A 20242-nucleotide genomic window follows, 5' to 3' on the forward strand; every position below is an offset into this window, starting at 1 on the left:
GGCCACGCCCCTATTCTGCCCTCTAATGGAGCCCTGGTTACGCCTCCTCTGGCTCCGTCGCACAGCTGCGCGGTGGCTGACTGACTTACGCAGTGGTTGCCGGGATTGCGCTGATGTGGCCCCAACCCCGCCTCCCTCCCCGCCCCGCGATGTCGGAAGAAACCCGACAGAGCAAATTGGCCGCAGCGAAGAAAAAGGTAAAGCGCGCCGGGTCGCGGCCCCCCTACCCAGCCCCAGCCCCCCTCCTATGGCAGGACCGCGGCCAGAGTCCGTGCCACTCCTGAGGCACACCGGGCTGGGCCCCCCGGCGCCTCTGGGCTGCCCCCACCAAAGTCTTGTCAGCCAGCCCCGCCCCCTCAACCGCCCAACCCCCGCCCTCGCCAGTCGCCCCCGGGTGACTTTGGGCTGGTGACTCCCGGGGCTCCCCGCTCCAGACTCGGCCCTGACCTCCTGCCGCCCCAGGTCCAACCTCCCTGGGCTCTTTGGGCTGGTGTCTCCAAGGACCTCGGTCCCCAGCAGCTCAGCCAGTGACTTTGGGCCCTAGACTCCAGGAGCTCCCGGCTCCAGACTCGGCCCTCACCTCCTGCCGCCCCAAACCGGCCCTCTCTGGGCTCTTCGGGCTCGAGTCTCCAAGGACCTGGGTCCTGGCCCTGTGTTCCCCTCCCCCATCGCAGAGCGGCGACTCGGACGTCACGCCGATGTCCCCCCCACCCCCGGGAAGAGTGGAATGTAGTGACGTCACAACCCCCCTCGGAACCGTAATTAGTGCTCTAGACCAGCCTTTGATCTTAGGACCCAGCCCTATAAGTGTTCTCATCCCGTTTCTGGTTCCTCTGGTCACAGCATAAATTTCCAGCTGGAAGGGGAATGGGGACTATGGGACCTAGGAGGGAGAGGCTTCAGGCTGCCTTACTCCCTTAACATAGACGTTGACAGTGTGAAAAGCCTGCGCTTCCCCTGTGAGTTCAAAACGTTGGCAGTATCTCTGGGTGGCAATGTGAGAATGGGTTGGGTTTGGTTTTCTCCCAGGCTTCTACTCTCCAGAGAGACTTTAACGTTTTTTTTCTGACTTCTCCACCTCATATTCGACTTCTCCATGGTTCTGGGACCAGAGTGCCCTTTAATCAGTGGTCTTTGGAATGAGATCTGCTTATCTTCTGTGGAACAGGTCTTGGGAAACTGAACTTGACAGCTTCAGTCTTTCTCATATCATCTCAACCTGGGGTACTTGGAGTGCCATGGATAAATATGCATCTTTCTGAAGCATCAGTTTCCCTTGATTCTCTTGAGAGAGAAAAACATTAATGTACTTAGGGATAACAGTCACATAAATGTGTGAGAATACACCAGACTTCTTTCTGAAATGAGGCTTGGATTGTCCTCTTTCTGTTAAATTCTTAGATTTAACAGAAAGCCTGCCTTCTGCCATGAGGATACTTTGATGTAAAAGTTTGAGAGGTATTCGTGCATTTCTTACACTAACAAACGTGTGAGGATGTATGATTCTAAACCACACAGTGCATAGTTCCTGCCTACTTAATTTTTACTTTTCTACCTCTGCCTCTGGATTTGGCCCCTGGTAGCTGCTGATTTGTGGCAAAACCCCCGAGCTCTGGGTCAGAAGACTGAGTTTAAGTTCAATTATTGCCTTTTTTTAAGCCATGGTATCAGTCCCTCTCAGTCACTAAGTGATTGTGATAAGACCTTGTACAGTTGTTGGTGGCATTAAATCAGATGGTCTATAAGACTATTTTGGAAAAATTGTAAAGTAGGATGTAACTATAGGGGCTTGTAGTTCTCATGAGTATTGCTGCTCTTCTTTTCCACAGCTGAGAGAATATCAGCAGAGGAATAGCCCTGGTGTTCCTGCAGGAGCAAAAAAGAAGAAGAAAATTAAAAATGGCAGTAGCCCTGAGACAACCAATTCTGGTGATTGCCACTCATCTGAGGATGTGAGTCTTGGCTGGCCAGGTTCCTGGGGACCGGGGGCCCAAGGGGCAGTAGAGGGTAATTTTTATGATTGTGGAAGAACTGTCTGGTACTGGTTAAGAGTTCTGGGTTTGTATCATACCTGTCCATCTGCTAGGGATATGATTTTAGTGCAAATTGTTGGAGCTTTTTGGGCCTCTCTTTTCACATCTGTAAAGTATTGTTTTATTTACACTTGTGAAGTTTAAATGAGATTTGTTACTGTTGTTGTGTTTATGTTAATCCCTAGTACAGGACCTGCTGTAAACACTTAGGACACCCAGGAAATGGTAGTTGCTGTTTCATTTTCCTCATCCCCAGTCTCAAGGGGAAGCCAGGCCAATGAGAACAGCCACTTGTCATCAGGCTATCCCTTTAGGAGTCACTGAAAGGGCCCCAGGGTGTGGTGAGGAGAGCCCCAGGTGCTAGAATTAGGAGATCTAACTTTTGAGTTCATCTTTGTCACCAGCTTGCTGGGTGACTACAGAAAAACCACTTCTTTCCCTGGGCCTCAGTTTCTTCCTCATAAGGTGACATTGGATAAGATCAGTATCTTTCAAGCTTGTTTTTTAGCTGGAACCCCCTTTGTTCAAGTGAACCCTTACTCAGAAGTCTGCTTTTTAAAATTAAGGTGGAGGTCTGTAGCTCTGCCAGATTCATCGCCCACATCCTGGGCCTGAGGGGTCCAATGAGCATATTAAGAGCTGCCCTGGTCAGGTGACTCCACCTTGTGTGACTGCATCGCTCAGGGGACTTTTCCATCTATTTGTTTCTGCCCCTGGCAAGGCAGCAGGTGGCCATTTGGAAGGATGGCACAGGCCATGGTATTGATCTCCTCCACTCTTCTTCAGCATTTCGTTTCCCTGAACCCACATCTTCCTCTTTCCTTGACTTTCTTGCCTCCTGTAAGCCATTTCTGTCTTTCTCCCCCTGCCCTTGTTTTTCCCTTTTTGCCTCCTGTAGATTCAGGACATTCTGAAGGTGCTGGTGTCCGACCTTAACCGTTCCAATGGGGTAGCGCTCCCCCCATTGGACAAGTGGAAGGTGAGGCAGTGCCGAGACCCCTCTCTGGCTTGCTCTCTCCAGCTGTGCATGCCCCTGAGGCTTCTCTGGTTTGGGGGATACTTTGCCTCTGGCTTATTTTATGTTGCTGCCATTAACCTTCAGCCTGTTTATGTCTGCTTCTTCACCTGCTTGATTGATTGGGTTTTTATCCTTCCCCTAAATCTTGTATCATCTTGGAAAAGGTGAGACATACCTTACAGTTTAAAAAGTTCAAAGGTAATTTGGGAATAACATTCAGAACAGGCGTGTAGGATTTTGGGCTTTTGTTTTTCCTTTTCTTTTTTCTTTTTTTTTTTTTTAAAAGAGACGGGGTTTCACCATGGCCAGGATGGTCTCGATCTCTTGACCTCATGATCTGACCACCTCGGCCTGCCAAAGTGCTGGGATTACAGGCGTGAGCCACCGCGCCCGGCTCCTTTTCTTTTTTTTAGAGACGGAGTCTCGCTCTGTCGGCCAGGCTGGAGTGTAGTGGCATGATCTTGGCTCACTGCAACCTCTGCCTCCTGGGTTCAAGCAATTCTCCTGCCTCAGCCTCCTGAATAGCTAGGATTATAAGCGCCCGGCACTGTGCCTGGCTCATTTTTTGTATTTTTAGTAGAGACGGGGTTTTGCCATGTTGGCCAGGCTGGTCTTGAATTCCTGAGCTCAAGTGATCCACCTGCCTTGGCCTCCCAAAGTGCTGGGATTACAGGCATGAGTCACTGCTCCTGACCTCAGATTTGGGCTTTTGAATGCCCAGTGTGGGTACTCTCAGACTAGGAGAGATGAAAAAAAAAAAAAACCTCAACCAACCTTTAGGATTTCCCCTAAAGGCAAAGATCAGTAGACCACATAGAAGTTAGTGATTTTTTTTTTTGATTAATTCTCTTTGATTTAAGAGTAGAGAACAAAGGGTTAAGAGAAAATAAGTTCACATTATAGTTGGAAGGATTGAAGCTATCTTTTCAGAGGAACTAACTGTAAAAGATGTGAGGTTCCCCAGACAGATGAGTGCCCAAGATGTTCTGCCGCTAATCTCTCTTAAAATTAAATGGACATTTAACCATATTCATTGGGCTCTTGACAACAAAGGCACTTTGCTAAATAAACAGTGGAGAAAATAGATGAATAAGGTAGACTGCACACCGAGGGAGGCAGACTCCTCTGAAGGAGGCAAGAGAGAATTTTGGAAAATTCCAAATGCTCAGCTCGGGGGGAGGTTGGTTCCAAATGGACTCCAGGCTGGAGGAGGTGGCATTTGAGGCTGGCTTGAAGATTAAAGGTGGGTAACATTCATCCTTATGGGGAGTGGGGGAGGCAGGGGGAGTGTTGAGGTCATGGCCAGTGCTATAAACTCACAGAGCACCTTTCAGGAACACAGGGAGCCTGGTGTGGGGGTACACAGGGCTAGGAGACAATCTCCTCTGGCTGTGATTTGCCATTTCCTCCATATCTAACTTGTCTCAGGGACTCCTGGCAAGCCAGAGGAGCAGGGCACGAATAGAGCCTCATCCTGTTGAAGAGGAGCATGGGGACAGGGACTGAGACAGAGCACCCTTGGCTGCTGTTAGAGAGTTGTTCAGTCATCACACTTGTTACCCTCCAGTTGGTCTGGTCTGTCCAGGTGCTGTGACTCACCTTGCTGGCTCAGTAGAGACACTGGGGATTACAGGCCTTGAGGAGTCCTGCAGTCATGTATTTGGCTTTTACTCTGCCAATGGTCCAGTTGATTAGGGGTCTGCGGCCTGTTTACTAATGCTCTGAGATTCTGTGCCAGCCCAGGTCCCTTCGTTCTGAAAACAAAGGCCTAGATCCTCATATTTCCTTCTTGCTTTTGTTTTTATTTTTGAGAAAGAGTCTCCCTGTTTCTCCTGGAGTGCCTGGCGCAATCTTGGCTCACTGCAACCTCCCCCTCCCAGGTTCAAGTGATTTTCATGCCTCAGCTTCCCAAGTACCTGGGATTGTAGATGTGTACCACCATGCCTGGCTAGTTTTTTTTTTTGTATTTTTAGTAGAGACAGTGTTTTGCCCTGTCGCTCAGGCTGATCTCGAACTCCTGGCCTCAAGTGATCTGCCTGCCTTAGCCTCCCAAAGTCCTGGGATTACATGCATAAGCCACTGTGCCCAGCCCCTTGCTCTTTTTATACCTTTTCTATATCCGTAACGGTTTCTTTTTAAATTCTTTTACTAAGTTGTCTACTCCAGGAGTGCAGGCCTGTGATTGTAGTATCCTGAGTAGGGATGATAACATTTCCAGAAGTAGGGAATAATGGAGAGAAAAAATATCTTAATAGGATGGGACATTTTGAGGAGAGTAGGCTTTTTTAAAAACTCCATTCTTCAGAAGATTCCAGGTTCATCTCCTGGCTGGCTCGCAAAAAAAAAAAAAAAAAAAAAAAAAAAAAAAAAAATCTCTATTCTTGGCTACAAGATTTAAAATTATGAAATAACTTGGTCTCTCACAAAATAATCTTGCTAAATGCAATCATAAAAATGCCTTTTCAGCTGAGCTGGTAGCTCACGCCTGTAATCCCAGCACTTTGGGAGACTGAGGAGGGTGGATCACCTGAGGTCAGGAGTTCAAGAGCAGCTTGGCCAACATGGTGAAACCCCATCTCTACTAAAAATACAAAAATTTGCCAAGCGTGGTGTTGTGTGCCTGTAATCCCAGCTGCTTGGGAGGCTGGAGCAGGAGAATCTCGAACCCAGGAGGTGGAGGTTGCAGTGAGTGGAGATCTCATCACTGCACTCCAGCCTAGGCGACAGAGCAAGACTCCACCTCAAACAAAAAGGAAAAAGAAAACTTCCCCTCCTCTGAACATTGTTGTGTCTAATCCTAGAGATCAGTGGGAACCCAAGATGCCAGGAGGGACCTAAAGCCTACATGGCTAGGAACGCCAGCCTTCCCGAAAGGCTCATGCCTGGCCAGTGCTGAACCTCTGCTCTGACCTGTTAGATTCAGTTGTAGACATTGTCAAGGCAACACCAGATTACATGGTCACAGTAAACTTGCAAAGATATAAAGACAACTTGGCTCATCTTCAATTCTGCCAGCCTCTGCAGCACTTGCTCTAAGGAAGGAAGCAGATTTGGGTTTTCAGAGGTCGGGGCTGAAGGGTCCAGTGAGCAGGCAGTCCTTTCCTTAGAGAGAGGTATAGCCACTTCCCCAGACCCAGCTTCCCTGGCCAGGCCTTGGCTCCCTGTTGTTTCTCTCTTGTCAAGCTTAACTGGTCAGCAGTTTTTTCCATTGTCTGCCCATCTGGCCTGTCGGGTATTAGAAGATCTCTAGAGCCAGAGACTTGGGCCAAGAGTAAAGCCAGAGCCTGGAGAGAGGCTGGGTGGGGCTCTGGTCAAGCAGGTAGGTCCAGTTGGGGTCAAGGGAGAGGCTCCACATGACTCAAAGTCCTGAATCCTAGAATCGTCCCCAGGTACTATTCCCAGGAAAGAGGCCCCTCAACTTCCAAGTTGCCAAGAGCCATAGGGCAGATGTCTTACCTCTGTTTTCTTGGGTGCTTTCTTGGTTGGGTAGATGTTTTTGGAGGTAAGAGGTCAGGGTGGGGGTGGTGGCCATGGTTTATTCTCTTTTTACCTCCAGAGAGTGAGGAGAGGCTTATATTCTAATTGGGACACTTTTTTTTTTTTTTCCTGAAAAGCCTGAATCAGAAACACAGCCAATAGGCCAGGTACAGTGGCTCACACTTGTAATCCCAACACTTAGGGACAGCAAGGTGGGAGGATCACTTGAGCCCAGGACTTTGAGACCAGCCTGGGCAAGATGGCAAGACTGTGTCTCTATAAAAATTAGCTGAGCATGGTGGTGTGCGCCTGTAATCTCAGCTACTAGGGAGGCTGAGGTGGGAGGATTGCTTGAGCCCAGGAGGTGGAAGCTGCAGTGAGCTATGATTGTGCCACCACGGGGGAGAAGGGAAGGGAGGCAAGGAGGAGAGAGGCAGATAGCTACATTGGGCATTGCCCAGACAACTACTTCCTCATCACCATTCTCTGCCCAGCAGGGGCCCAGTTAGTGTCACTCTGCAGCACAGACTGGCCTTCTGGTAGAACACTGCCTTTCTTCTCCCTGACTTTGGTACACCTTCCTCCCACCTGCTGTGGCTGTCACAGGTCAGAGCCTGCTGCTGTCTTTTGCTGAGCTCCAGGGAGAGTGAGGTCCTTGTGTTTGTGAAGGGGGCTGTGCAACCCCTGCTTTGAGCTTTGACCATTTGAAATGCTGCCTAGCAGCCCAATGCCTGGACAACCATATGCACACCCCCGAGTGGCTCCTAGCGTGTGTGACTGTCACTGTCACTCTGACTGCAGCAACACCCATCCTACCTGTTCCACACCCTGTGTTCATGGCACTGAGGCACCTTCTCTCCCACATGGCCCCCTAACCCCCTGCTCTGTTCTATGACAGACACCCAAGGACAATGCTGCTTCTCTACAACCATCTGATGACACCGTGTTACCTGGCGGTGTCCCTTCCCCTGGTGCCAGTCTCACTAGCATGGTGGCACCTCAGGTTTGTGCCTCCTCTCCCTCTGCCCCCTGCCCTCCTGTACCTACTGTGGATTCTCTTCTCTCACAGGTAGCTTGTTCCCTAGGGCCAACGGCTCTTCCTGGGGACCAGGCTAGGGGAAGGCTCATACTAGGATTTTCTTTGAGGTCTGGGGAGATGGAAGATTGTTGGAATGAGTTTGGGAGCTTGACTCACCCCATCCTGGGTGATTCTTACCAGAAATTGAATGACCATCTCATATGTTTCTTCCCACACAGAATCATGATGCTGACAATGTCCCTAATCTCATGGATGAAGCCAAGTGAGTGTCTCCTGTTGGGCAGCAGTCTCTAGGTGGAGAGAGTCAGGGAGGCCACTGCCCATGACCTTCTTTCCTGTTGAACCACCTGCACCCCTGACCCCTGTGTCTCCATCCCTAGGACTTTCTCTTCAACCGAGAGCCTGCGACAACTCTCCCAACAGCTCAATGGTCTTGTTTGTGAGGTACCTCAGAAGTTGAGGCCTAGAGTGGGGTGTGGCGGGGAGGAAAGTATGACAGAAAGAAACTGAGGCAGGGATTCACGAGAGAGGGAAGATCCTGGGACCAGCTGATTTTCCGGGCAATGTTGAGGGAGTCGCCTCTTCTCTGAGCCTTCTCCCTTGAAGCTGTACACGTGAAGGGGTTGGAGCCTGTGACTGGTTGCATCATTTTATCCTGCTGCAGCACTGGATGAGAGCTGCTCGGGAGGGAAGGATGGTGGGGAAATAAGAACCATGAGAGAAGTTGGCACAAAAGGGTTTACGGGACAAAGGGTCCAAGTTAGGCAGAAAAGAAAATGTTGCCAGATGAAGGGGAAGAAAGGAAGTCAGAGGGCTTAGACACTGGGACGACAGAACATCTCCATGTGCATTCTCGTCTCTTACAGTCTACAACATGTGTCAATGGGGAGGGCCCGGCATCATCTGCTAACCTGAAAGACCTGGAGGTAAGAGGCCCTGGGCCGTGGCTCAGTGACCCTGCAGGCCAGCCCTCCAGCCTCCTCCCACAGCGAGGGCTGGGTGCCCCTCTGCCAGCTGAGACAGCCCACACACCCCCCAACCCTAATGATTGCTCTCTCTACCTCTCCCCCCAATCCTCCTCCAACTCCTCCTCTCTGCATGCGCCTCAGAGCCGGTACCAACAGCTAGCAGTAGCCCTGGACTCCAGCTATGTAACAAACAAACAACTCAATGTCACGATAGAGAAATTGGTAAGAGTCCAGTGGGGTCCCCTGATTCCACGCTGCCAATCCTGGGCTCTAGTTTCCCATTGGGGCCCTGAAGAAAGGGGCAGGGGGCCCCTGGTGCCAAGGGCGAATGGGGAGCTGGGGGGCCCAGGCCTCAGCTGGAGGGACCCCAGAGCACGGAGCATGCAGCATGGCTCTTCTGTTGCTGCCCTCTTTGCCTGCTCTCTCTTCTCTAGACACCCCTGCTCGAGTCCTTGCCACACACGCCCTGGGGTTGTTGCCTCTCGAGGAGGTGCTAGCCTGACTGGTTGTCAGGAGCCCCATATTTCCATCTTGACTCAGTCCTTAATTTGCTCTTTGATTTTGGACAAACCACTTCTCCTCCTTGGGCTTGCATTTCCTGAGGAGGTAGAGTTAGAGAGTATCAAAGGTCTCTTAGCTCTGAGAGTCCAAGATTTAAAGGGCCACTAGAATGTAAACCTCAGGGCCAAGGGCTCCTATCTGTCTTTTTCTGTCTTATATCCCTGCTATTAAGAACTGTACCTGGCCCGTATATTCTCAGCAAATGTTTGTTGAATGAATGCACCTTTCTAAATCACAAGCTGGCAGAAGGGTGGGCTTTTCTCACACTTCATCTCTCGAGGTTTATGTTACTGTCCTTTCAAGAGAATCAGATCCAGACCCAGTTCTGTGGCTGTGGGCAAAAACCAACAAAGACCCAAATCTCTTTTCCTTGGGAGCCTGAGGAGAGTTTACCAGCTCGTGTTCCCATTGGGTCTGAGAACTTTGCCTTTAAAATCCATTCCTGGCCCCTGCCTACCCCTTCCTGGTCTGGGGAGTAGAGTTGAGGGGGCCACCTTCAGTCACATTCCTTTGACTCTCCCCACAGAAACAACAGAACCAAGAAATTACGGATCAGTTGGAAGAAGTAACGTGATTTCTTTGTTTGCTCACAACATGTCTGCTGGGTTTGGGGGGCATTCAAATGAAGAGGCCTCAGTCTCATCTCACCCACTCCCAGCCTGGGGAAGAAGGCTCACCATGCCCCCCAGATTCCACCCCATCCCCACAGGGTCCCTGATAACTTGATCCCATGGGTGGGCCTGTCCTGGGGCATTGGTGGCATTCTAGGGGCATGTCCCTTGCTGTGCCATCTCTGCCTTCCCCTAGTAAGAGCTCTGTCTTCCTCTTCTTGTAGGAAAAGAAAGAATGTCACCAAAAGCAGGGAGCCCTAAGGGAGCAGTTACAGGTGAGTGGAGGGTGTGGAGTTCCCTCCTGTCCTCTGGGGAATGTTTCTTTCCTTCTTTTTCAGCACTTGCTTGACTTTTCTCCCAAAGGTTCACATTCAGACCATAGGAATCCTCGTATCAGAGAAAGCTGAGTTACAGACAGCCCTGGCTCACACTCAGCATGCTGCCAGGCAGAAAGAAGGTGGGAATCTGGGCACCCCATCATCCTTCAGCCTGGCACTTTGACAGGCCTTTAGGGGGAGTCCTTTGGGCCCCATCTCAACCTCTCTCATTCCAGGAGAGTCCGAAGATCTGGCCAGCCGCCTGCAGTATTCCCGGCGGCGTGTAGGAGAGTTGGAGCGGGCTCTTTCTGCTGTCTCCACTCAGCAAAAGAAGGCAGACAGGGTGAGTCCAACTGCCTGCCCTGTCCCCTGGCAGGCTGGCTTCCCAGATGGAGGAGTGAGCCTTAAGGTCCCTTTTGCAGGGTGGAGTGTCCTGCCTAGAAGGCAGTATGGGCCATTTCTCACTCCTTTTGTGTGTGGTTGTTAGAGGCAGCCTGGGGCTGAGTCAGCTGCTGTGGGTGAGTTGGGAAGCACTGTGGGGAGCAAACACTGAACACAGAGCTCGGAGGCCAAGTGCCTGCCCTTCCCTTTCCTGGTTGTGGCCTTGGCCAAGTCATAGGTAGGGGATATGATACTTGTACTGTGAAGATACAGAAGAGTATCTTTAGTGTGTTACCATTTGTGTAGAGAGAGGGAACGTGTGTGTGTATGTGTGTGTGTGCACGTGCAAGGATTCATAAAAAACTCAGGAGAGAGGAACAGCGTGACTGGGAGATATTTTCCTTCTGTACCTACTGAGTTTTGGACTATGCAAATGTATCATCCTTTCTTTTTCTTTTTTTCTTTTGAGACAAGAGTCTTGCTCTGTTGTCCAGGCTGGAGTGCAGTCGTGCAATCTTGGCTCACTGCAACCTCCACCTCCTGGCTTCAAGCGATTCTCCGGCCTCAGCCTCCCAAGTAGCTGGGACTACAGGCACGTGCCACCATGCCCAGCTAATTTTTTGAATTTTTTTTTTTTTTTTTTTTTTTTTAGTAGAGACAGGGTTTCACCCTGTTAGCCAGGATGGTCTCCTGACCTCGTGATCCACCCGCCTCGGCCTCCCGAAGTGCTGGGATTATAGGCATGAGCCACCACGCCTGACCTGTATCATCCTTTCAAAACGTGAACAAAAGATTAATTACCCCCTTCCTATCTGTGGCCCCACCCCCAGAGAACAAATGGATTTAGAGAATCAGATATACCTGGATGTTCAAATCCCAGCAAATTCCAGCTCTGTCTGAGTGATCTTAGGCAAGCACTTAACCTCTAATACTAACATGTTTTTGTGTGTTTGTTTGTTTTGAGGCAGAGTTTCACTCTTATTGCCTAGGCTGGAGTGCAATAGCATGATCTTGGCTCATTGTAACATTGTAACCTCCACCTCCCAGGTTCAAACGATTCTCCTGCCTCAGCCTCTTGAGTAGCTGGGATTACAGATGGAGTTTTGCCATATTAGCCAGGTGTGGTGGTGCATGCCTGTAATCCCAGCTACTGACCTCAGGTGATTCACCCGCCTTGGCCTCCCAAAGTGTTGGGATTACAGGCAGCCACCCCATGTTTTTCATCTACACAATAGAGGTAATAATAGTAACTGTCTCATGTGGTGGTTATGAGGATTAAATGGGATTGTTAGCATGGTACCTGGTGAAGCACTCAATAAAGGTTCAAACAGTGGTAGCAATAATGGTAATAACAACAGCAATGTTATCTGATCTCTCTGGGCCTCTGTTAGCCAGCTATAAACTCGATCTTGGCCAGGTGTGGTGGCTCACACTTGTAATCCCAGCACTTTGGGAGGCCAAGGCTGGTGGATCACCTGAGATCAGGAGTTCGAGACCAGCCTGACCAACATAGTGAAACTCCATCTCTACTAAAAATACAAAAAATTAGCCAGGCGTGGTGGTGTGCCCCAGTAATCCCAGCTGCTTGAGAGGCTGAGGCAGGAGAATTGTTTGAACCCAGGGGCAGAAGTTGCAGTGAGCTGAGACTGTACAACTGCCCTCCAGCATGGGCAACAGAGTGAGACTACGTCTCAAAAATAAATAAATAAATAAATAAAAATAAAAATAAAAAACTAGTCAGGTGTGGTGCATGCCTGTAATCCCAGCTACTTGTGAGGCTGAAGCAGGAGAATTGCTTGAACCAGGAGCTGGACGTTCCAGTGAGCCTAGGTGGCACCACTGCACTCCAGCCTGGGTGACAGAGGGAGACGCCATCTCAAATAAATAAATAAATAAATACATATGACTCTGTCTCAAATAAATAAATAAATACATGTACATACATACCTACGTACATACATACATAAATTCGCTCTCTTTCCCTGTCCCTTCTACCCTTACTAAGTTCTTTTAAAAACAAATGAGACTAGGCCAGGCGTGGTGGCTCACGCCTGTAATCCCAGCTCTTTGGGAGGCTGAGGCAGGCAGATCACGAGGCCAGGAGTTTGAGATCAGCCTGACCAACATGGTGAAACCCCATCTCTACTAAAAATACAAAAATTAAGGCTGGGTGCTGTGGCTCATGCTTGTAATCCCAGCACTTTGGGAGGCTGAGATGGGTGGATCATGAGGTCAGGAGTTCAAGACCAGCCTGGCCAAGTTGGTGAAACCCCATCTCTAAAAAAAAAAAATTAAAAAAAAAAATACAAAAATTAGCCAGGTGTGGTGGCATGTGCCTGTAATCCCAGCTACTCAGGAGTCTGAGGCAGGAGAATCGCTTTAACCTGGGAGGCAGAGGTTGCAGTGAGCCAAGATGGTACCACTGCACTCCAGCCTGGTGACAGAGCAAGACTCCATCTCAAAAAAGAAAAAGGAAGGACATCGGTGTTGAGGTTGGCGTATATATCAAGAACACACAGTAACTACCAAGGCTTCCCAAGTTTTGGCAAAACCCAGGCATTTTGGGTTTTTGGTCATATGGTTGGAGCATTCCTGGTATCCCTTGGGGTTGCAGCTGTCTATAAGTTTGGTGTGGCTGAATCAAGAAAGAAGGCGTATGCAGATTTCTACAGAAATTACGATCCTGAGAAAGATTTTGAGGAGATGAAGAAGGCTGGTTTTTGTAGTATAAAGTCATCTTGGAATAGAAGGAATTTCTTCAGGTTGAATTACCTAGAAGTTTGTCACTGACTCAGGTTCCTGAACTATGACACATGAATATATGGGCTAAGAAATAGTTTCTCTTGATAAATAAACAATTAACAACAACAACAAAAAAATGAGATTAGTCAGGCGCGGTGGCTAACGCCTGTAATCCCAGCACTTTGGGAGGCTGAGGCAGGCAGATCACTTGAGGTCAGGAGTTCAAGACCAGTGTGGCCAACATGGTGAAACCCCATCTCTACTAAATACAAAGATTAGCCAGGCATGGTGGTGCACATCTGTAGTCCCAGCTACTTGGGAGACTGAGGCAGGAGAATAACTTGAACCTGGAAGGCGGAGGTTGTAGTGAGCTGAAACCTCACCATGGCTCTCCAGCCTAGGTGACAGAACGAGACTCTGTCTCAAAACAACAACAACAACAAAATGAGACCATGGGCTTGGAAATGCCTGGAAAACATGTTAATGTGATTGAGAGTGAGGAAGTATTACTGTGGAGTAGTTACTGTAGCTATTGTTACTGGTTGGCCAGCTGCTCCTCTGCCTGCTGTATCCTGACTTAACTTTTCTGTATTTGCAGTACAACAAGGAGTTAACCAAAGAGAGAGATGCCCTCAGGCTGGAGTTATACAAGAACACGTAGGATGGGGGATGGTGGGATGGGAGGTCTGGGGGCCCTTAGCATGGGTGATATGCTGGGAGGTGGGGGGTATACAGGTAAGCATGGTGAGTTGGTCATACAGGTTTGCATGTGTGCCCAGCAAAGCTCTAGTACCAGCTGCGCCACTGACTCATGGTGTAGCCTTGGGCAACTCATATCGTCTCTCTGGCCTGCTGCATGTGACTTTTGATTCCTGGGGTTCCTTCCAATGCCATGGTTCTGTGGTTGTGGGGCAAGGGGGTTGATCACCAAAGCAGTCCTTTCTGTTCTTCATTCCTTTCTCTACTGCCTCTGGCCATAGCCAAAGCAATGAGGACCTGAAGCAAGAGAAATCAGAATTGGAAGAGAAGCTTCGAGTCCTAGTGACTGAGAAGGCTGGCATGCAGCTTAACTTGGAAGAGCTGCAAAAGAAGTTAGAGATGACCGAACTCCTGCTTCAACAGGCAAGAGGCTGCAGCCCTGGGAGTGGCTAGAGCCCCATCCAGCTGAGGCCATGGTCTAGGGATCATGCAGGGTATAAGGAGGCTTCAGCCAAGAGCTGGAAAATTTGGGTCCTTGTTGTGGTCCTGCCATAGAATCCTCAAGAGACTGCTAAAAATCTACAAATTGGGGCCCTGCTGTAGACCTGGAGAATCAGAATCTCAGGATTAGGGCTTAAATTTTTGTTTGTTTGTTTGTTTGTTTAAAGCATCATGAGTGAAAACCATTATTTTAGAGATTACATTTATATGGCTAGCTCATGAGTCTGTTTATTTCCTTCTGAGGTTCAAGGCAACACTGTCACTATTCCATGGTAATAATAGAGAGTAGAGTTTTTTTGTTTTTGGAGACAGGGTCTTGCTCTATCACCTAGGCTGAAGTGGCATGATCTCAGCTCACTGCAACCTCTACCTCCCAGGCTCAAGTGATCCTCCTGCCTCAGCCTCTCAAGTAGCTGGGACTACAGGTGCACGCCACCACATCTGGCTAATTTTTGTATTTGTAGAGATGGGGCTTTGCCATGTTGCCCAGGTGGGTCTTGAACTCCTGAGCTCAAGCAGTCCACCCACCTCTGCCTCCCAAACTGTTGGGATTACAGGCATGAGCCACCATGCCTGGCCTGAGATCTTTTTAAGATTATTTTTTATTTCTAAAGTAAACTTGACAGCAGAGTTGTATTGACCGAGTTGTACATTGAGCCTAGCCCTAGCCCTTTTAAGGGGCACTGTGTGGAATGGCCTGGGCTCCCCACATCTAAACTCTCTTTACCATCCAGTTTTCAAGCCAGTGTGAAGCCCCTGATGCTAACCAGCAGTTACAACAGGCCATGGAGGAGCGGGCGCAGCTGGAAGCACACCTGGGGCAGGTGAGGCTTTGCAGGGGAGGGATGTGGAAGGAAGATGACCCCGGGTGGCCAGGAGCAGGTGAGGACCAGTGACAGCCCTTCCTAAATTCTGTACCCATTCTTGCAGGTAATGGAGTCTGTTAGACAACTCCAAATGGAGAGAGATAAATATGCAGAAAATCTCAAAGGAGAGAGTGCCATGTGGCGGCAGAGGATGCAGCAAGTATCAGAGCAGGTGAGACCTGACCCTTCAGCTCCCCAACAACCTTAGATAGGTCACTTGATCTCTGTGGGCATCTGTAAAATGGGAGAAGCACAACCAGAGGTGGTCATGGGTCTGGGCTTTGTGGAGGTGGGGGCAGAGAGGGAGATGGTAGCCTGTCCAGCCACCAGCCCTTTCCCGCTGTGCTTTGGACAGGTGCACACATTGAGGGAGGAGAAGGAGCATAACATGAGTCGGGTACAGGAGCTGGAGACAAGCTTGGCTGAACTGAGGAACCAGATGGGTAAGCTGGGGCTGGGGTGACCTGGGAGCAGGACTTTTGTCAGAGGGCTGCGGGGGTGGCTTAGAATGCCCCAGGATTTGGCATTGAGGCAGAGGGAAAGAGGTTTGTGCCAGAAGATGGCAAGTCTTGTCATCTCTATGAGCCTCAGTGTCCCCATCAGCAAAGAGGGAGGAGTGCCGGTTGTCAGCCACCCACAGTTGTCTTTATTGAGTAGTGACTTGGAAGACTGGCTACCATCCGGGTGCAAGGAATCATTAGCAGGGAGGCCAAGTGTGGGGAGCCTAAGAGGAGCTGTGGACCAAGCGGAGGACTTTGTTTTGAGAATCCAGAGGCCCTTATTGTCTGCCTCCTTTCTCAGCTGAGCCCCCACCCCCAGAGCCCCCAGCAGGGCCCTCGGAGGTGGAGCAGCAACTACAGGCGGAGACTGAGCACCTGCGGAAGGAGCTGGAGAGTCTGGCAGGACAGCTCCAAGCCCAGGTGCAAGACAATGAGGGCTTGAGTCGCCTGAACCGGGAGCAGGAGGAGAGGCTGCTGGAGCTGGAGCGGGCGGCCGAGCTCTGGGGGGAGCAGGCGGAGGCTCGCAGGCAAATCCTGGAAACCATGCAGAACGACCGCACCACCATCAGCCGAGCGCTCTCCCAGAACCGCGAACTCAAGGAGCAGCTGGCCGAGCTGCAGAGCGGATTCGTAAAGCTGGTGTGTGGCCCTACCTGGGGAGCCTGCTCTCCTCCCTAGCCCTCCGGCCCTTTGTTTTCCCACCTGTAAAATGGGGCAAAGTTCACCTATGAGCCGAGCCCTGCTCTGATGGCTGTCGGGGAGAGGGGATGATTTTTCTAACCTGCCTCCACCCTTCCTGGTGCCATGGGAGGCAGACACCAAATTCTGGGGTCTCCAGCTGCAGTGGGTGACCGCCGATTGCTTCTCCCTATCCAGACTAATGAGAACATGGAGATCACTAGTGCACTGCAGTCGGAGCAGCACGTCAAAAAGGAGCTGGGAAAGAAGCTGGGCGAGCTGCAGGAGAAGCTGAGCGAGCTGAAGGAGACGGTAACCCTGCCTCATTCAAGAAGGGCTGGGAGGCGGGCACCAGCCTCTGGGGACAGGAGGTGTGAGGCCAGAAGCAGCTCCAGCTGAGGGGACAGGTGACCTCAGCACCCTCCAGGGAAGTCCTGTGACTGTTTCTTGCTTCCTGCTCTCAGACTTTTAGAAGTGGATAGCCCTGGGCTCCTCAGGTCTGGACATCATCATTCCAGCTAGAGGCATGGAGCCCCCAATCATAGGGAAAGAGAGTGGGATAAGAGGCTTCTTAGATTCAAACTGGATTCTGACCTCTCCTCCACCGGTCACCATTCAACTACATTGCATCTCTAAGTCTCGGTTTCTTTAACTTAGAAAAGAAGTTCATTAAATGAAATAATACGTGGATAGCGTTAGGCATGTAGCACACGTAGCAGATGGTGGTTGACTCCCTCTGTGTTTCCACCAGTCTGTGGCCTACAGTTTAAATGGTGGGAACAAGGGTGTAAGATTTGAGGATGGGGAAGGAGGCATGAGGCTCTAAGCAAGGTAGGCAGTCATTTAGGCCTGGAGCAAGGGGTCACCCCAGCGTGCCCTTGCTACCCTATTTATGGGCCCAGAATCTGGAAGTCAGCCACCACCTGCCCTCACGCCCAGGATCTTCCTGCAGGTGGAGCTGAAGAGCCAAGAGGCTCAGAGTCTGCAGCAGCAGCGAGACCAGTACCTGGGACACCTGCAGCAGTACGTGGCCGCCTATCAGCAGCAGGTGGCTGCCTATCAGCAGCTGACCTCTGAGAAGGAGGCGCTGCACAATCAGTTGCTGCTGCAAACCCAGCTCGTGGACCAGCTGCAGCAGCAGGAAGCTCAGGGCAAAGCGGTGGCTGACATGGCCAGCCAAGAGTTGCAGGAAACCCAGGTGAGGGAGTTGCTGAGGGCAGGGCCCTGAGGGTACGACCTGGCAACCTCTGTGCCTTCTCACTCTCTTTCCTGGCCCATTAGGAGCGCCTGGAAGCTGTCAGCCAGCATAACCAGCAGCTACGAGCCCAGTTGAGCCTCATAGCTCTCCCTGGGGAAGGTACGGGAACCTGCTCACAGGAAGAGGAGAGAGCCCTAGGAGGAATCGGGGACTGTTAGCAGCGTAGGATTGAGGAGCTGGAAGAGACCTTTAGAATAGCTGGTCATTATGCTCACCAGCTGTCCACACTAAGTTGGGCATCAGTACAGTGACTTCCTGGGAGCAGGGGACTACCAGGTTGCCTAAGGATGGGTGAACTGGCCCAGGTCAGAAATGGCGCAGGTTAGAACTCCTGTGCTGATGGGTAGTGGGGCTGCACCTGGGCAACATAGTGAGCCCTTGGCTCTGCAAAAGTAATAAAATAAAAATTAAGGAAAGCTGCTCATTCCCTCTGGGGAGGGGCTGGCTCAGGTTTACACAGTGAAGGTGAGGGCAGAGGTGGGCCCACTGTACCCTTGTTAGGTTGTCTGATGACTCCTCTGGCCACCCCCAATAGGAGATGGACTGGACAGGGAGGACGAGGAGGAGGAGGAGGCGCCTTGGCCCATGCCAAGCATCCCAGAGGACCTGGAGAGCAGGGAGGCCATGGTGAGGCTGACTCCTCCTGCCCCACCTTTGCTGCCTCCCTTTGTGGTCCCTCCCAGACCTCCTTTTGGTTTCCTGGCCTTCTGAGTTTTCTGGACCCTCACCCCTTCCCTGGGAGCCAGTGATCAGACACCATTTCACCTGTGACCAACAGGTGCAGCCTCTGAGGCCCCAGGGGAAGGGCTACTCTCCACTTCCCTGCCTTGTTCGTCCTGTGTCTCCCCATCCAAGAATGCACCTCTCTTGCCTGCAGGTGGCATTTTTCAATTCGGCTGTAGCCAGTGCTGAGGAGGAGCAGGCAAAGCTACGTGGGCAGCTGAAGGAGCAAAGGGTGCGCTGCCGGCGCCTGGCTCACCTGCTGGCCTCCGCCCAGGAGCCTGAGGCGGCAGCCCCGCCCCCGGGGACTGGGGGCGATTCTGTGTGTGGGGAGACCCACCGGGCCCTACAGGAGGCCATGGAGAAGCTGCAGGTGAATGAGTCTCTCCTGGCATGGGCCAAGAAGGGTGGGGGTGGGGCAGGTCGCTGCCGAGATGTGACCCCATTATTTTGGCTCCAGAGCCGATTTATGGAGCTCATGCAGGAGAAGGCGGACCTGAAGGAGAGGGTAGAGGAACTGGAACATCGTTGCATCCAGCTGTCTGGAGAGACAGACACCATTGGTGAGTGGGAGGTCACGACACAGCAGGAGGAGGTACTGTACAGCGATCGGAGGGAACCCAGCATCTGAGCCCTGTTCTCCTGCAGGAGAGTACATCGCACTGTACCAGAGCCAGAGGGCAGTGCTGAAGGAGCGGCACCGGGAGAAGGAGGAGTACATCAGCAGGCTGGCCCAGGACAAGGAGGAGATGAAGGTACGGCGTGGAACATCTCTGTGGGGTGGGCACAGGCACAGGCACAGGTGCGGCAGCTGAACACCCCTCCCTCCAGGTGAAGCTGCTGGAGCTGCAGGAGCTGGTGTTACGGCTTGTGAACGACCGAAATGAGTGGCATAGCAGATTCCTGGCAGCTTCCCAGAACCCTGCAGCTGAGCCCAGTCCAGAGGCCCCAGCCCCCCAGGAGCTTGGGGCTGCCAACCAGCAGGGTGGTGAGTAAGAGCCCTCGGGAGGTGTGGGCAGGCAGGAGCAAGGGGGGGCTCACATGGTGCTCAGAGCCCTGCCTCTCTCTCTCCAAAGATCTTTGTGAGGTGAGCCTCGCCGGCAGCGAGCCTGCGCAAGGAGAGACTGGGGAGGGTTCTCCTCGAGACAACCCCACTGCACAGCAGATAATGCAGCTGCTTCGTGAGATGCAGAACCCCCGGGAGCGCCCAGGCTTGGGCAGCAACCCCTGCATTCCTTTTTTTTACCGGGCTGACGAGAACGATGAGGTGAAGATCACCATAATTTAAAAGCTGACCACTATCAGCAAAGCCTGAAGAAGTGGGGCTAGAGGCCCTGCCCCCACCATGTCCCTACCATCCCTTCCCAGTCACCCCTTTACCCTTACAGTAGCAAGCATACAACCCCTGTCTAACGGGGGTAGACTGGTGCAGATGAGGTGAAGATCACTGTCATCTAAAAGCAGGCCCCTAAATTTTAAAAAATTAAGTTATGGGACTAACAGTTATGGGATAAAAAAGTTATGGTATAAAAGTTACGAGAAAAGGCCAGGCATGGTGGCTCACGCCTGTAATCCCAGCACTTTGGGAGGCCAAGGCGGGTGGATCACCTGAGGTCAGGAGTTGAAGGCCAGCCTGGCCAACATGGTGAAACCCCGCCTTTACTAAAAATACAAAAATGAGTCTGGTGTGGTGGTGTGTGCCTGTAATCCCAGCTACTTGGGAGGCTGAGACAGGAGAATCGCTTGAACCCAGGAGGTGGAGATCGTGCCACTGCACTCCAGCCTAGGTGACAGAGCCAGACTCCATCTCAGAAAAAAAAAAAAGTTACGGGATTAAAATGTCGGGATAAAATTTAAAAAAGCAGGCTACTGT

At 51.2% G+C, this 20242-nt stretch overlaps 1 protein-coding gene across 5 annotated transcripts; it reads left to right on the plus strand.

Moving 5' to 3' along the window:
• The first annotated feature begins 9 nt into the window (after positions 1-9).
• Positions 10-19882, plus strand: GOLGA2 (golgin A2). 5 transcript variants are annotated; one of them, XM_021674053.2, is made up of 27 exons: positions 10-197; positions 1830-1952; positions 2932-3012; positions 7427-7531; positions 7786-7829; positions 7948-8011; positions 8434-8493; positions 8677-8757; positions 9623-9661; positions 9932-9982; positions 10071-10164; positions 10261-10367; positions 13746-13804; positions 14128-14269; positions 15082-15171; positions 15278-15385; positions 15569-15656; positions 16015-16352; positions 16590-16703; positions 17344-17589; positions 17673-17748; positions 18185-18276; positions 18527-18742; positions 18830-18932; positions 19018-19124; positions 19201-19357; positions 19446-19882. In XM_021674053.2, exons 1-27 carry the CDS (start codon positions 114-116, stop codon positions 19655-19657), a joined length of 3081 nt encoding a protein of 1026 aa, XP_021529728.2. In that variant the 5' UTR covers positions 10-113; the 3' UTR covers positions 19658-19882. The 5 variants fall into 5 exon arrangements, with proteins under 5 accessions (XP_021529728.2, XP_012313461.2, XP_012313460.2 ...); XM_012458038.3 differs by lacking the exon at positions 2932-3012; XM_012458037.3 differs by lacking the exon at positions 8677-8757 and having other exon boundaries at positions 11-197.
• Positions 19883-20242: the final 360 nt, after the last annotated feature.

This window comes from Aotus nancymaae, unplaced genomic scaffold, assembly GCF_030222135.1.
Source record: "Aotus nancymaae isolate 86718 unplaced genomic scaffold, 86718_ANA_hifiasm-v0.15.2.pri h1tg000003l, whole genome shotgun sequence".
Classification (NCBI taxonomy): domain Eukaryota; kingdom Metazoa; phylum Chordata; class Mammalia; order Primates; family Aotidae; genus Aotus; species Aotus nancymaae.